Source organism: Astyanax mexicanus, chromosome 1, assembly GCF_023375975.1.
Source record: "Astyanax mexicanus isolate ESR-SI-001 chromosome 1, AstMex3_surface, whole genome shotgun sequence".
NCBI classification, from domain to species: Eukaryota; Metazoa; Chordata; class Actinopteri; order Characiformes; family Acestrorhamphidae; genus Astyanax; species Astyanax mexicanus.
The window spans coordinates 84,512,583-84,529,227 of record NC_064408.1 but is presented as its reverse complement, the minus strand read 5'-3'; the positions used below and the strand labels follow the sequence as shown (position 1 = coordinate 84,529,227).

General features: G+C 39.3%; 1 protein-coding gene across 7 annotated transcripts in view; it reads left to right on the top strand.

Annotated features, from left to right (window-relative positions):
• Window positions 1–16,645, top strand: part of col12a1b (collagen, type XII, alpha 1b) — an 86,182-nt gene that overhangs the window by 7,571 nt on the left and 61,966 nt on the right. For 5 of the 7 annotated variants that reach the window (XM_049484770.1, XM_022684633.2, XM_022684629.2 and 2 more), the window contains exons 6-17: window positions 292–555; window positions 1,321–1,485; window positions 2,085–2,258; window positions 2,512–2,802; window positions 3,074–3,676; window positions 4,934–5,212; window positions 5,632–5,907; window positions 7,162–7,434; window positions 13,272–13,541; window positions 14,733–14,999; window positions 16,095–16,287; window positions 16,519–16,643. The exons of 1 other annotated variant lie outside the window; for it this stretch is intronic. In XM_049484770.1, the coding sequence (XP_049340727.1) occupies window positions 292–555; window positions 1,321–1,485; window positions 2,085–2,258; window positions 2,512–2,802; window positions 3,074–3,676; window positions 4,934–5,212; window positions 5,632–5,907; window positions 7,162–7,434; window positions 13,272–13,541; window positions 14,733–14,999; window positions 16,095–16,287; window positions 16,519–16,643 (3,180 nt within the window). Of the gene's footprint in view, window positions 1–291; window positions 556–1,320; window positions 1,486–2,084; window positions 2,259–2,511; window positions 2,803–3,073; window positions 3,677–4,933; window positions 5,213–5,631; window positions 5,908–7,161; window positions 7,435–13,271; window positions 13,542–14,732; window positions 15,000–16,094; window positions 16,288–16,518; window positions 16,644–16,645 lie in introns of those variants that run through there. One more of the 7 variants, XM_049484787.1, reaches the window with a different exon arrangement.

Sequence of the window (16,645 nt, the reverse complement as noted above, 5' to 3'; positions counted from 1 at the left end):
ATTAGTCTTCTGAGACCTGTAACTATCTTAAAACACACTTCTCATGTCACAACATGTTTGTTTTGTAAAGGTCAGTCAGAGTTTATACTGTGGAGACTGTGTAATGCAGTGCCACAATTACTGATACTGAATGCAAATATATATACATTGTTCAATATTGCCAAAAAACACTGTTACAATATCAGTACAGTGTATTTCCTATATGATAACAGAGTTTACTATACAGTACGACTGACATACAACAGTATGTTTCTTTGCAATTTAACATCATGACTGCTGTTTTTTTTACAGAATGCTCAACCAGTGCGATGGCAGACCTTGTCTTCCTGGTGGATGGCTCTTGGAGTGTGGGACGAGAGAATTTCAAGCACATTCGGAGCTTCATCTCAGCTGTGACAGGAGCTTTTGATATTGGGGAAGACAAAAGCAGAGTGGGTGTGGTTCAGTACAGCTCAGACACCCGCACAGAATTCACCCTCAGTCAGTATCTCAGACGGGCAGAGCTCCTCCGAGCCATCAGCAGTTTACCTTACAAAGGAGGAGACACCATGACAGGTACTTAACACACACACACACACACACACTTATTCATGTACTCAATTATGCATGGCCATGCATGTCATCTGAACTTGGCCAACATTGCCTGTGTGAATATTCACTGGGCCCTTGAGCCAGCAGAGCCAATTATTCTGTCAGATTCTATCCTAAATACGGAAGTGTGTTCCATTTCATTTATGAAACACTGATGTAAAAAGACTGAAGACTTCACCAAATATTGTCAAATCAAATATACATCTTTACAACTACACGCACATATGGTAACACATGCATAAAGCACACACGCAACGTGAGTTTTGTCTGTGCTATCAGACAGACTGCGTTGTGTAATACTAAGTCACCACTGCTGTCAGTCTGATTTAAGCTCATCGTTGCTGATGAAGAGTCCCAGCCAAACACTCAGCAGTAAAAGCCAAACTCTGCTCCCCTCTCTTCAACTGATATTGCATTTCATATCTGATTTTGATGGTTCATTCGTTTTGAGCAGTGAAGCTTTTCAGCGGTCCAAACAGCTAAAACTGCTCAACAGAAATGTGGCACCATTGAATTTGTCTTCTTTCCATTTCAACAGTTAGATTGGACTTTGTATGTTTTTTTCCTATTATTCTGTACATGGTCCTGTATTAATCAGCATACAAATACCAGTGTCATATTGTATCAGTAGAGATAGATTTGCAAACAAATTTGACTATATAAGGAAACAAACTGTAAAGCCTAATTTTATTAATGCTTATTTCATCTTGTTTGGTGACAACTATGTAGGTGATGCCTTGGACTATCTGCACAAAAATATTTTCACTGAAACAGCTGGCACCAGGAAAGGATACCCCAAGGTTCTTGTGGTGATCACAGATGGAAAATCAGAAGACCCTGTTGAGAACTACGCAAAGAAACTGAGGGACAGTGGGGTAGAGATATTTACCCTAGGTATGTGGGAGAAGAAACTCCATGTTAAAGCTCACCTCATTGGTTTTTATTGTATAGTTTCTCAGATCATTCTGATATTCCATTTTCCTCAGGACTCACAAATCGTGAAAAACCACAAGCAGTCAAAGACTAATCAAATGGATTCTGCAGACGTTATTCTCAGCACTATCATAGTTTCCGCCTCAGGAAAAATAGCTCCCTTCAGATGTTTTCCACTGAACTGACCTTCAGCTCTTTATTTCAAAAAGACTGAATGGTACACTGTGAATCCAGCTGGATTTGTTTTAAAAAGTAGGAAATGATAAGCGTGTGCTACGTTCTTATGTTTATAGAGTACAACTGCTTTGAAGCATTATTCACAGCCGCAGAACCTGAAAGAATGAGCATTCGTCGTTTTTGATTGTTTTCGCATGTTGCAGTAGATTTTATAAGAACTGTTTAGGATTTAAAGGTATTGACTTTGACCATAAATGAGTAAACTTCCTGCCTTTGGCAAAAGATAAAAATTAAGGTCGTTTTTTTATTTTTTTCTTATGTTTAAAAGGCACCATGAGCCATACATTTAATGTTTAACATGTTTTTTCCCCTTTGCCAATCAGGGATCAAAGAGGCGGATGAGGAAGAGTTAAGGCAAATGGCTTCCACTCCGTACAACACACATGTCTACACTGTTCCCAACTTTGATCTGATTAAGAATGTACAGAAATCCCTCACCACACAAGTTTGCGCTGGAGTAGAGGAGCAGTTAAGCTCACTGGCCAGTGGCGAAGAAGGTAACAATCAAAACAGTACATTAGAAAACACATGAGAAGAATGAAAATAGTGTTTTTTAACTGCTATGTAAATAGTAAAGTGCTGTCTTTATGGGCAGATTGTATGCTTTTTTTAATAACAACAACTTCTTATATTGATCAGCCCCTAATTATTTACTCTTAATGTAACTTTTGACTTTTGTTAAGATACATTATGAATGTGAATGTCAGTTATTGAAATATTTGAATTTTTCCTCTTTTCCTGCTGGTGTAGTGGTGGAACCAGCCTCAAACCTGCAGGTGACAGAGGTGGCCTCTAAGTCTATGCGAGTGACGTGGGATGCTTCTCTGGGCGAAGTGACAGGATATAAGATACAGCTGCTTCCCATGCTTGCGGGTAGCACACGGCAGGACCTTTATGTTGGACCCACTCAAACCTCTGTGAACGTGAGAGGTTTGACCCCAGAAACCGAGTATGAAATCAGCCTGTTCGCCTTGAAGGGCCTGACCCCCAGTGAGCCGGTCACAGCCATGCAAAAGACTCAGCCTATCAAAGTCTCGTTAGGTGAGTAGAGGGTGAGATAATGTAGTTAGCTTCTGCACCTCAGGTTCAGCCATTAGCTATTCTGCCTGTCAGAAATGTAAGGACATTTACAAGATTCGTAACAAAACTGTGTTAAAACATGCTGATTAAAATAGCCATTATATGATATAACAAAATGTTAAATACCTTTGACTGGCAGTGTTGGATGTATTGAAGTATTTGAACATGCTTCATTTAAAATATCATCAGGCTGTTAACCAAGAGCTTTGTACTTGTCTGTTTATCTTTTCAGAATGTTCTCTTGGAGTAGATGTTCAGGCTGATGTCGTCCTTCTGGTTGATGGCTCATACAGTATAGGCCTGGCCAATTTTGCAAAAGTGAGAGAGTTCTTGGAGGTCCTGGTCAACTCTTTCGACATTGGGCCAAACAAGGTTCAGATCAGCCTGGTGCAGTACAGCAGGGACCCCCACACTGAGTTTTACCTGAACACACATCATGATCACAGTGCAGTGGTTAAAGCGGTGAGGACCTTTCCATACAGAGGTGGTTCCACCAATACCGGCAAAGCCATGACCTACGTGAGAGAGAAGATCTTTATCTCAAACCGAGGAGCTCGTACTAACGTTCCTCGAGTGACGATCCTCATCACTGATGGAAAATCTTCAGATGCTTTCAAAGATCCAGCCACCAAACTGAGGAACAGTGATGTGGAGATATTTGCTGTTGGAGTGAAGGATGCGGTGAGGTCAGAACTGGAAGCCATTGCAAACCCTCCTGCAGAAACCCATGTCTACACTGTTGAGGACTTTGATGCCTTCCAAAGGATTTCCAAAGAACTGACACAGTCTATATGTCTGCGCATTGAGCAAGAGCTGGTAAACATCAACAGAAAAAGTAAGTTCCCCTGGGGGTGTTTTAGTTGTTTCCGTTCTGTTGTGCAGTAATTTTTCTGTATGGGAGCTGATGTTGTGGAACCCCAGGAAGACAAAAGACATGCAGGGAAATATATGTTTTAATTAAATCCAGTTTAATTTAGTTCAGATTTATTGTCATTATACTGACACAGGGTTGCACAATACAAGATATATTGACACATTATTTATTTTAAGCCTTAAAACAAACCTATTTTGAAATGCTAAATCTTTGTTTTCTAAGCCGCTAACTGTTTCATTACTGTTTATACCACCCTCAACTGATCACATCTACCTTTGCAAAGAGTTTCAAAAGGTAGACCTGAGTGCCAAAGTATTTGACTGAAGACAATAGAGAAAGAAACTGGACTGTATCATGAATGTAGATTGATTGTAGAAGATGTAAGTATAAAAGTTGAATAAAATGTTAGTTAGCTATTGCAAAGAGAGATAACAAATACTTAGAAGCAAAGTCTATAATTTGTGTAGCTGAGGAGAGGAGTATCACTTAAAAGAATCTCAATATAAAAAAAAAACTCAGACTGTGTGTTCTAAACAGGGCAGTTTTAGATCAGAGAAGGGGAGCGATGGTGCAAATCCTTGAGGAATTTATATTAAAACAGTGTCACAAAACCTAGTAATAAGACCCCAGTGAATCATGTTAACTTGTTGGAACATATTACAATATTTACAGTAAAATAAAGAAGACAATAAAAATGATTTAGCTGCTCTTTAAGGCTATATTTCTACGATTGTTTTTCACTATTGATTTGACCATACGTAAAGTAGCAACATGTGTGCTACTTCCCAACTTTTTCTATGGTGTTTTACTCTTATCAACATTTATAAGGAGAATTTTAGAAAGATTTAAGCTATATGTTAATAATTATGTGTTTTACCATAAGCATCTCAAGATGCTCCCAATTTTCAATTCTTTTGTATGCTTTCTGACTTGCTTGGAATGTGCTACACAAATGTAAAGACCTTTTCAGGGCCGATGCAGTTAATGCATATCGCAGTGTTTTTGCCAGACTTAGTCAGTCTGCATTATAGGCATCAGTACGTGTTGTTCTATGCCAGCATATTGTGCAACTAGCAGACGTTTTGGCTAAGCATTACATAATTCTTATGTAATAGCCATTCATGGCAAATACAGCTCAATAAGGGCTGGCTTAAGAATCGTGGTTACATGTGACATTTTCAATGAGCCCTAATTTTGTGAACTGTCGTTGTGTTCCAGGATTGATTTCACCCAACTCCCTGAGCTTTTCTGAAATTACGTCCAGAAGCTTCCGGGCCACATGGGCCACAGATGCGGTCAATGTTGAGTCCTATCTGGTCCAGTATAAGCCTGCTGAGGATCCAAGTGCAGCGTACATCTCTGTTTCAGTACCTGGAGACACCACAACAACAACGTTATTACATCTCACCCCCGTCACGAAGTATGAGGTCAACGTGTCTGCCCACTATGATAAAGGAGAGAGCTTTCCTATCTCTGGATTTGAGACTACACTAGAAGGTTAGTCCTTTTTGTATCTCTTTTACTTATTTCTAAGCTTTGGCACAGAATCGTTAGTGCTATTAGATTAAGGATGTCTAATGAGAAGCATGCAAGTAGATGCACATTTGACACAAAAAGGAAAATTTACACTTCTGCATCGAACCTATATCTTGCTAAGCTCTGATGACTTTTTGGCTGGAGGGCAGGGCTGCATTCAACGCAAACCAGCATGCACCGCGTCATGCGGTGGCTCTCTCCATTAAATAGAATAGGACGTGTCGGGACTTAAGTGCCAGTGGACATTAATTTATTACTTCTTAATTTTATTGCCAAATAAACCTGTTAAGATTTTAATTTTGTATATCTATAGCTCAAGCTGTTAGTATTAAACACATTAGTTTTCACTTTTAAATGAATTTATTATTTTTTTATTGTAGAACAAGGAACTGTGCGTAACCTCCGAGTGTCTGAGGAGACCACAGACAGTTTGCGTGTGTCATGGGCTGCTGCTCCAGGCCCAGTGGTCAGATATAGACTCACCTATGTGCCAGTCAGAGGTGACAGTGCAATGCTGGAGGCGGCCACAGCGGGCAGTGAAACCAGCATCGTCCTGCAACAGCTTTTCCCCATCACCACCTACAGAGTGAGTGTGGCAGCTGAATACCCATCAGGCACTGGGGCAAAGATGCACATCGATGGCACGACTAAAGAAGGTGAGTGGCACAGTGTGAGAGATGATGTGTATTTTCCCCTCGTAATGATTTTATGTGCCTGCAGTTTTAACCACACTGTCATTAAGGCCTCAGGAGGGAAATGTGAACTTCTGAAGTTGGGAATTTTTACAAGGAACATAAAGCACAACTGTTTGCACTGTCGCTAATAGCTACATAACATTTGAGATTGATAGTTATTATGGCAGTGGAAATATTAATATTGTTGGATACTCCAAAATACAAATGTTATTCTGTGTTGAAGTGTAGTTTTAAGTATTTAAATAGTCCAATAAAAATAAAAGTCAGTTTTTACTGCCACATTTTTAATACTAGTTTCATAGTTACATCTGTAATAGCGTAATCCCAATTCTAGCATTTGATCTATACTGTGCAGCCCTTGCGGCCTAAACCCTATAAATTAGCGCTTAGCTGATCTAACCCTGCTGATGTCATTAAGTCTTTGAGAGAGAATTGAGCACAAGTGTTTATGTCAAGTGTGGGATGTTTGGCTGTGGAAAACAAGACGCAACTCATACGGGTAAAGATGTCCCTCTGTGGGTGGCTCCAGGTGATGAAATGTTACCCAGGAAATGATTACACTCTCTAACACAGGAGCCAAGACAGGGGAAACTGACGGAAATAAACAAAAGTGATTTCCATTCTCCAAGGCGACAGAATTCCAAACAACTGCTATCACAAACCGACGCAGTTAGCATCTATGGTCCAGCTGCTCCTAACAGACCGCTTTCCCCAATGCAGCTGTGAAACTTTCAGCTTCTATTAGAGGCAGCGGACATATCCCTGGGCATGACTATGCTGAACAGTTCATCCAAATCACATTTCATAATGTTTAGACATTTCCCATATCACAAATGAAGGAAAACGTTTTTAGTTTGCTTTTCCTGCTTCCTCAAAATTTCCGCTTTTTGACATGAATAAACAGCTTTTCTCTGGATTGTTTTTACTAGAAATGTGCAGAACATTCAAGGAGACATTCTGATCTTATCTAATTGTAGAACTAGGTTAACTCTCTTTGAGTAGCTCCACCAATATAGCTCTTGTGTCCATCTTGCAAATCTGCATGACATTTTCATTAGTTTTCAAAATGTAATAATACCTTACAATACCTTACATTAACTCTGTGTCTATAGACTATTTGAGGTGACCCTATCTATTCAAATAGCACTTTAACTCCAGTTCTGTTTTGTAAAACATAAAAGGCAGTGCATAATGTTTGCTGTTGGTGACCTGCAGTGCGAGGCTCTCCACGGAACCTGCAAGTGTTTGATGAGACACTGTCCTCCATGCGTGTGACCTGGGAGGCTGCTCCAGGCCAGGTACAGCGGTATGTGGTGTCCTATCGGCCTACTTCAGGAGGAGAGATGAAAGAAGTAACAGTGAGCGGAGGGAACACCGAAACTGTGCTCAAAAACTTGCAACCAGACACTGAATACCAGCTGGCAGTCAGAGCTCAATACTCCTCTGGCCTCGGTCAGCCACTGGAAGGCACCGGCACCACACTGGAAGGTGAGTGGAGATGGTTGTGTTTGTAAAAGTCAAATTCATGCAAGTTTCTCCTTGTAGTTGATTTTATTCAGGACATGTTTGCTACTTTTGTTAGGAACTTATAGGGACATATGTGCATTCTAAATCATTCTGATACTCTGGTGTGCAAAGAAAAATTAGCCGAAATTATCATAGAGTGGATGGCTTACTTCTTCTTTTTATGATACTAAAAGAAAAATACCTTTCACTCAAAATAAATAATGGAAATAAGTTGTTTTTTGTGTTGAATGGATAATTGATTCTTAATCTATAGAGTATCAGTAAAGCTTTGCTAAAGCTAAATTTTCATTTGTTTCACAAAGACAAGCAAATGTGGCTTATAGATTTGAATTACAATAATAATACTAATCTCAAATCAAATTCTTATTGCATAGGCTACATAATATCCATTACACATCAGAATAGTTTCATATTCTCCCATATTCTTTCAATCTGCCCCTACCTATAGACAGTCAAGTCTTGTAAGGCCTCAGCTCTTCAATTAAATTCAATATTGTTATAGTATGTGCTAGAGTTTCCTTTTTTTCTTTTACAAGATAAACCTTTGCTTGTTTGCTTTGCTTCAGAGGCCCAGGTCAGTTGCAGTGCCTTGACCCTCTGTTAGACAGCAGTAACAAATAGCCTAAGCCATTTGGAGGCGCCATGGCAGAGCTCTCTCCGGGGGCTAGACCTCAGGTTAGGCACGTGGGAGCTCACCCCAAGAAACTCTGCTACTGGATCTGCTTAATCAAATAACCAGAAACAAATCTGAACTTGTCTTACTTAGCCCTGCTGCTAGCGTGTGGGGTCAGTGAACCATGGTGGGGGATGAAGGCTGTGGTGAATGCGGATTGAGTCAAGTTTCATAGCTGACAGACAGGGTCAGTGTGGGCAGAGGGTTAAGAGGTTGATTGACAGTGGTGGTTATAGGCTGTTTGTCATGTAAAGCAACAGTGTCTGAAGTGGTTTGAGACAAATGTATAAAGATGTGAAGATCTGGAGCAGTTTGCACAGTGTGCTAAGCGGTGCCCATGAGCTTCTATTACTTCTGTTTCTCTGCATTAGCACTGCAGATTTTAACACCAAACATGTCTTTACTGAAAGATGACCACATTTAGGGTGAAGAAGAACTAGAATTTTTCCAAATGTTCTGTTTGTGAATCTTGGCTGGATAGAGACTAACTGTGCATGGGGGTGGTTTGGTTGAGAGCCAGATGTCCTGTAGTACAAATTTGCACTCATTGCCCCTGCTTGTGCTGCACCCATGGCTGAACTCTGGTTTGGGTGGATTGGGAATTTGGTCTGGCCTGGTCTTGTGTGGAGTGTGTGTGGAGTGATGGTAGTGGTGATGAGGGGGATGGTTTGTGGTTATGAGTCATTTTCTCCCTGGTACACTATTACCTTGTGAGGACTTGCCTGAAATGCAGCAAATTAGTCCTTTGGCTCCTCCTGATTGCTCAGTCGTTGACATTCTGACCTTTTGTGGAATCAACTGAACCAGTGGCCATCAAAAGCCCTTTGATTATGACATATGTGTGATATTACTGTCTTCCTCCATTCATTGACAAATGCTGAGAAAGCGCCGGGCTGGCCGCCCTCACAGATGCTTACACAATCCAGTAAACATGCAGCTGCTGGAACTGAGATGTAGTAGAAGTGCAACGAGAACAACTTCGGTTGCTTTAGAGATGCTTTAAAAAGGCAAGCTTCTACGCCTAACTTGGAGAAAGAAGCAGACCCCGTGACGTACTTCAGTCCTCCCTAGATGTTTGGATAATAGTGGGCGTTTGGCAGGGCTTTGACCTTTGATCCCTGGGTGTGTTAAGGCTCGCTGAAAGGAGGACAGCAGGCATCCTTACTGGACATGTGCAGACTGCAAGGATATTAGTGCTCTTTGGAGCTATTCATGCTGTCTTGGCAAGACGCACTTAACAACTCCCGTAAGTACTTGCCCTGTGGGATGGGAGGCCTTTTTCTCAGTACGTCTGTCCTCACCTTGCTAAAAATGGGCAGATAATTGCCAAATCAGTCTAGATGCAGAGAGACTTTAGAAATCCTCTTAGGAGCCTAACTCAAGAAAGGCAAAACTTGTATTATATTGTAAGTATTTTCACATTTTGTGCTAGATCCCTTAATGTAAGGGTTTCTGTTGGGTCTATTTCCCATGTATAGAAATTATTTTGGACTAAAACAAAACTTTTCAGAGATTTTTGAGTCAACTGAACAAAAAACATTGAATTCCATTGCAAACTATTGCAAACGAATTGACTCAACTAGCATTATTAGATTTCTTGTTAAAACTTTGTCTAACTAAACAATCTGTGTTGGCAAGAATTGCAAACTGTAGTTGAACCCTTGTTTAGGCTAAGCCAACTACTCTGCACATGCTCATTTTGACTCTCCAATTAAACAGGGTCTTTTGAGCAATTCTGGTGTTGGTCACGACATCAGATTTCTAGTTAGCACAACTGGCGGCACTTCAAATCTTACAAGTTTGAATTGCTCTAAATTCAAAAATGTAGTGCAGTAAGGTGCCTTGAAATTTTTAGTTTTCTCAACATAAGTAATACAAGTCTTACATTGGTACAAAATGTATTTAAAAAAATCCAAAGCTTTTTATATAACTTTAATCACTTCACCTTTCTAAAGTTTTCTGAACTACTAGTCTTGTAAGTTTAAAGCTAAAAAATATTCTGCTAAAGTTTCACAAAGGAGACCACCACAATACAGAAGAACCTGAAATGAGCTCCCTTCTGTCACTGTTCAGTGAAAACCACTTAAAAAAGAGATATTCAATTTGATTTCATGCTCGCAGAAAATTACATAAAATCAAGAGAAATGGAGAAGTTATTGTATTAGGGGCACAAAAGGGACACACATGGAACGCGTTACCTGTGGAACATTTCAAAGCAAGCAGGGGAGGTTATTCCAAAGGGAATCCTGACTATTTCCCTCTTTGTTTTGGACAGCCAGTTTCAAACAGTGAAAAGGAGACAGATTAGGAGGGAAAGAGAGGGCTGTGGAAAGAAAATCAGTCTAAATCTGTGAAGGGGAGGCAAAAGGTGGGTCCCTCCAACAGGGTTTTCCACAGCACCTGAGGATACTCAGCCAAGGATGACCCTTCAATCCCTGGCATTTGTCAAAGCGCATAATATGTTCAAGCTGGGCTTTACTCTCTGGCTCTTAACCTTGATGACGTAATTAAAGCCCATACTGCATGCTTTTTCAGCACTTGACCTTTCCTATGGTCATCTTATGTGGGTGGACTTCAAAAAACTACTTTTGCTACAAAGACTTTATTTGCATTCCAGAATTCACTTCTGGAACAGCTTGACTTTTTGGTGGAGGCGGCTTGTCCAAAGCAGGACACAGTAATCCACTGGACATTTCATGGCCATATAGAAAAGCTTGTTCATGTATGAAGTTACTTTAATTTAAGATGTACTTCATCAACCCTGCTGTTTGACCACTTTATGTATTTTCTACATACCACATTACCCACATCAGCCAAGACACTTTACTACCCATTTAGGGAAAGTATTAGTATGCATCAAACAGAAAAAGTGTTTAAATAAATGGCTGTTTTGCTCAGTTGTGCCAAATGCAGACATTTCAGGAATTTTGTGTGGCATATTCCATACATCTTAATGCCTCCAAACACACATTGTATGCATCTGAGAGCCTGTAAGATGGCAGCAGTGCTTGAGTCTGCTTGTGCTTCTGTTGAAATAAGGAAATGAATTTTCACCAGTGCAGGAATGATGGCTTATAGGAAATATTGTGTGTGATAGACAGTGTTGGGCACGTTACTTTGAAAAAGTAATTAGTTATAGTTACTCGTTACTTCTCCAAAAAAGTAACTGAGTTACTAACGGAGTTACTCCACTATAAAAGTAATTAGTTACCAGTAAAAGTAACTATTGCGTTACTTTTTATTATTCGCCCGTCAAAAAAAAGGAAATCAATTATGCATTTACTATTATTATTAGAAAAATAACAAACGAAAATAAACCCAAAATGTTGACAAAAATATAATCTAACAAATTTCAAAAAAATAAAACGAAATTCTCCACACAGCCAAAGAAAATTACTAAAACTTGTAATACTGAAAAAAGCGGAAAAACGCGTCTGAGGATGAAATTAAACAAACCAAGCCACACTCAAAAGAAATATGTATATATAAAACAAAATAATGGACAAAAACAACAATTTAATGCCCGTTAAAATGGTATTAATATAACAACTTCACCAAAAGGGAGAAAGCAGCAGCACCACAAAAACCGGAGCAGCTAAAAAGAGCTTAACGTCCTTAATTCGGAACTTGGGCTGTCCACGGCAATCACTGAATTGATTAGAGCACGCAAATCGTCACAATTGTGCCTCACTTCACCACGCCAAACCACGTAAACCTACAGGCACAGCGGCCAGAAGCTCAAGTTCACCGGACAGAGGAAGGGTTAACCAGGGCAAAGCGAAGTAAAAAAAAAAGTTCATAGAGCTGCTAAAGTAACGTGCAGTAACGGGGTGTCGGAAATGGTAACGGCGTTATAGTTACAGTCATAGTAATTAGTTAGATTACTCGTTACTGAAAAAAGTAACGCCGTTAGTTTTAACGCCGTTACTCCCAACACTGGTGATAGATTATTTTTGGCATTGCAGTTGGAAAGACTTGGTTTAAAATCAGATATAGCTTTCTCGCTGATCTATAAAATGAAACACATGCTTTAAGGCTTAAACTCTGTAGCTCTCATAATACAACGAAAAAAGAGTACATGCTCATTTCCATCTATTTTTGGTATTAAAGAAGACATATGTTCATCTTGATAAACTGATGAAAAGTCATGTTTTTGTGTATAGTAGTATTTTTTTATCTGAATCACAAATAAGAAATGGAAGATAAAAAAAAAGAATCTTCGAAAGAGAAAACCTTCTGTTAATTTGGCTGTATTTTCAGGCAAGTCTTTTAGCCACTTATATGAGAACATATTGAAGCTATTGCTTTGGTATACGTCATACTTTAGCTCACTAATGATCAACATGGAAAATAAAATCTTTGGGAGAGTGTTGATGTTAAGTAGTGGTACACAAGTCTCTTTTAAAACTGTATAAATATAATTTTTAATTGTAATTTTACTTCATAGTAGAATGCAAATTCTCTATAGTCAATTGTAAATGTCTGTAGCGTGTGTAAATCCTCTGTAGCCAGTTGAAGTCAATCAGCATTACATCCATTTATGAACTTTTGTGTAGAAATTAGTGTATAAATAGAATAATAAGGTGCATAGAAACAAGTTCCTGTACATAATGAGGAAAAGCCCTTGTTCAATTTAGCTTTTAACTGATGTCATACCGTGAGGCCACACACCCTGAGTTTCCAGTAATGTTCATTACACCATATACTGAATATGTAGAGCAGATGTTTTGGGGAAAAAAAAAAACATCCAGAATCCTGTTTACCAGATCAGTTGATATTACATTGATTATCAGAATATATGAGCTCTGTTCTAAAAGCTTTGATTAATTTTTGTTAGTGTATTTTTTGTGTTGATAAAGAGAAAGAAACTTTAGAATCACTATCATTCTAGACATACAAAAATGTTGGGTAAATTATGTCATAACGCACAGGTTTGTCATTTGGATTTACTTGTTTATACTAATTGGTGAGGGACAAGCTTGCATTATTAATTTTCTACATTAGCCACTTAGCTCCAGTGCAAAACTAAACATCACCAAACATGTTCTTTCTTAAATAAAACTTTTATAGTTTTTAGAAAGGTATGTATATTTTATTTATCATATGTTTTTTTTTCTCTACACAGAATTGGGCTCCCCCAGAGACCTGATAACCAGTGACGTGACAGACAGCAGCTTTATGGTGTCTTGGTCTGCCGCCCCGGGGCGGGTAAGACAATACCGTGTTCGCTGGAAGTCCCAGTTCAGTGATGAATCTGGAGAGAAGATGGTTCCTGGAGATGTGACCAGCACTCTGCTGGAGGGCCTGAGCTCAGAGACACGTTACCAGGTGTCTGTCTTCGCCTCCTATGGCCTCGGAGAGGGAGAGCCACTAGTCGGAGAGGAGACCACTGATGGTATGTATTATATATTATACATAAAAATAGCCTGAAACAAACAGGAAATAAACTAACTTGAACAGTGGTGTCTGTTGTTCTGTTGACACTTCCAAAGATCCTTTCATGTGGGGGATTTGCAGAGAAATATGCTTGAATTTAGAACAAAATATAAATTAGTAGGCAGTCACTCATAAAAAAAACCTGTTCTATTTGGCAAGTATAAACTCATGAGCTTTTTACGTGTGTCTAGACCAGACACCACTATGCCCAATGTACTCCTAAACGTCCCACACACAGACTACCAGAATAATTGTATACACATATTGATCAAAGTTTTTTTCTGCACAGAACGTACATATGGTGGTGCTTTCACATTCTAGATTTTGCTATAAAATAGGGTTGCAGTCTGTGCCGTGATGATTGCTCCTCAGTGGAAAAAATGAGATGATTGGGGGAAGGGGGGGTTTGTCAGGGGTGGGGGATAGCATCACAGAAATGGAGTAAAGGACTTTTAAAGCCATGCATCTGTGCACAGCAGTCTGTAATTTGGGCCTTATGTCTGAGACAGTGGCTAACAGACTTTGGACATGCTTAGTTAAAGAGCATGCGCCTTTTCCAGTTCCTCACGAACACACAGGGGAACACATAGAACGGAAACTTGCATAAGGGAGGAATTTGACACAGCTCCAATAGACTCGAGAAAGTTTTTCCTTTTTTTTTTGCTTTGTGTTGTGGTTTTATATCTACCATATCCTCTCTTATTTTCCTTTTGAAATTAACCACTTCAAAATTGTTTTCCATAATATTTTTTATAATTATGCTCCACTAACTTGTATGAAGAAGAATAATGGATCTATATTATTTTCACTCTTGTCTTGGCATTCTGGTGTCTGCACTGTGTAACTGGTGAATGGGCAGGAGGTCGCTTGTGAGAAGTGCATAATGCACTGTAACTCAAAATATATTCATATAAAATCCTGTACTAGCTTTCGGCCTCACATAATATTTCAGTTTGGTGTCTTTCAGTTCGTCCAAAAATGCATGTGTAAAGCATGTCCTTAAGGGGTGTCTTAAAGCACAAATTACCTTTCTTGACCTTAAGGGCATTTAAGGGAACTTTAGGCATTGCCTTTTTTAAAATGTGTTGCCATTTGCTCACTTTAAATAAAAACATTTCATTTTACATTATTCCTGTTTCTCTGCCTCCAGCTTCTGCTGCTGCCAAAGCACTGACGGTGTTCGATGAGACTGAGAAGACAATGAAAGTGAGGTGGAGGGCTGCGCCAGGAAGAGTGCTGAGCTACAGGGTGACGTACTCGCCCCAGTTAGGCGGCAAGGAGATGACCATTAAAGTGCCACATAACACAACCACAGCATTCCTGAAGCGACTGCAGCCCATGACCACCTATGACATCACCGTCCACCCCATCTACAAGCGAGGAGAAGGCAAAGCAAGGCAAGGAGTAGGAACCACACGTACGTTTGGCCCATAATTCACAGCCAATGAGTCACATATCTGTGCTATTACTTTTGTTGTGGGGGTCATTAACAATGCCTGTATGTTTTGCACTGCTGACAGAGTGTGACATACACTGTCTTGAATATACATTTAGTTGACTCAAGTTATGTTTGCAATGACTTGTTTTTTTTTTTTTTTTTTTTTCTTTTTTTTTTTTAATAACAAGTAATGATAGGACTAGATATGATAGAATATGTATTCAATAGATGCATTGTGTTAACAGTGGTGATTCTTTAATAGATATAATTTACACAGCTAGCCATCGTCATCAAAGTAGTTAGCGGGTAATGTAGCTTATATATCATGTAATGCATGAATAGATCATTACATGAGTGGCTTATTGGAGAAATCTAGCGTGAAATGAACTAAAATGTAGTGAAACATTATATATATAAACATTAACGATTATTAACTTGAATTGTTGAAAAGTCCACCTTTGTTTACTTCCAGCCTTCTGAAATACAGCACTTTTTGCCGATGCTCCTTACAGGTTTACAATGCTAGCAATAGGAACATAGTGTTGTCCATGCAAAGAAATAAATATTTTTACACCTTTACACCATTTTTGGTATGGGTAAGGCTATGCCCCTATCATTAGCTTTGTAAGCCAGTTGAAAGCATCGGCTAAAAGCGTGTATTTAGGAGTGCTGGAGGAGAACAGAGGTGGGCTATTGAAATGCTTACTTGTTATCATGTTTCACTACAACCCAAGTCCATTTACCACACTGGCTGCATGTAACTCAACCTAGTTTAGCTAACACAACAAGTATGTGATTAAGCCATGCACTATGTGTATTATTATCGGGTAGTGTATGGTCTTCTTCTACTACTACTTACTACTACTATGTTGGCTTAGTAGCTGCAGTGCAAAAATGAAAGAACAGCAACATATTTAATTAAACATATTTAATTGGACACATGTTGCTTTTTTGTTTGTTGTTTTTGAGGATCAGGGTAAATTTGTCCTTGATGTTGTTTAAAAAGTTTATGTGGGACTTTTAATCATTGACACTCTCTCTGATTGATGCTATTGTGTCTCTGTTCTCATGCAGTGTCTCCTTACAAAGCGCCAAGAAACTTGCAGACATCAGAACCAACTAAGACTAGTTTCCGTGTTACATGGGACCCTGCACCCGGTAATGTTCGAGGGTACAAGGTCTCTTTTCACCCTATTGATAATGAGTTATTCCTGGAAGAGATGCAAGTTGGACCCTACGACAACACAGTCGTCCTAGAAGAGCTCAGGTAGGGAGGAAAACACTGCTCCCAGTTGGAACTTTTGGCTTGTTAATTTAATATATTCAACTGTTTTCTGTACCAGATGGTTAGGCTTCTTTCTTCTTTTCAATTTGACTGTAATATATATGTAATAAATTAAGTTACACAAAATTTATTCTTTGGTCAAATTAACCCAGATCTACTTTTCTAATGTTTCTAATATTATTATTATGTTTTGTTTTGTCTTTTTTTTCGCAGAGCAGGAACTAAGTACTCGGTGGCAGTGTTTGGAATGTTTGATGGAGGCCAGAGTTTGCCATTGGCAGGAGAAGAGATGACCACCCTTGTTGACCCACCTGAACCACCACCCATGGACCCTCCTGGT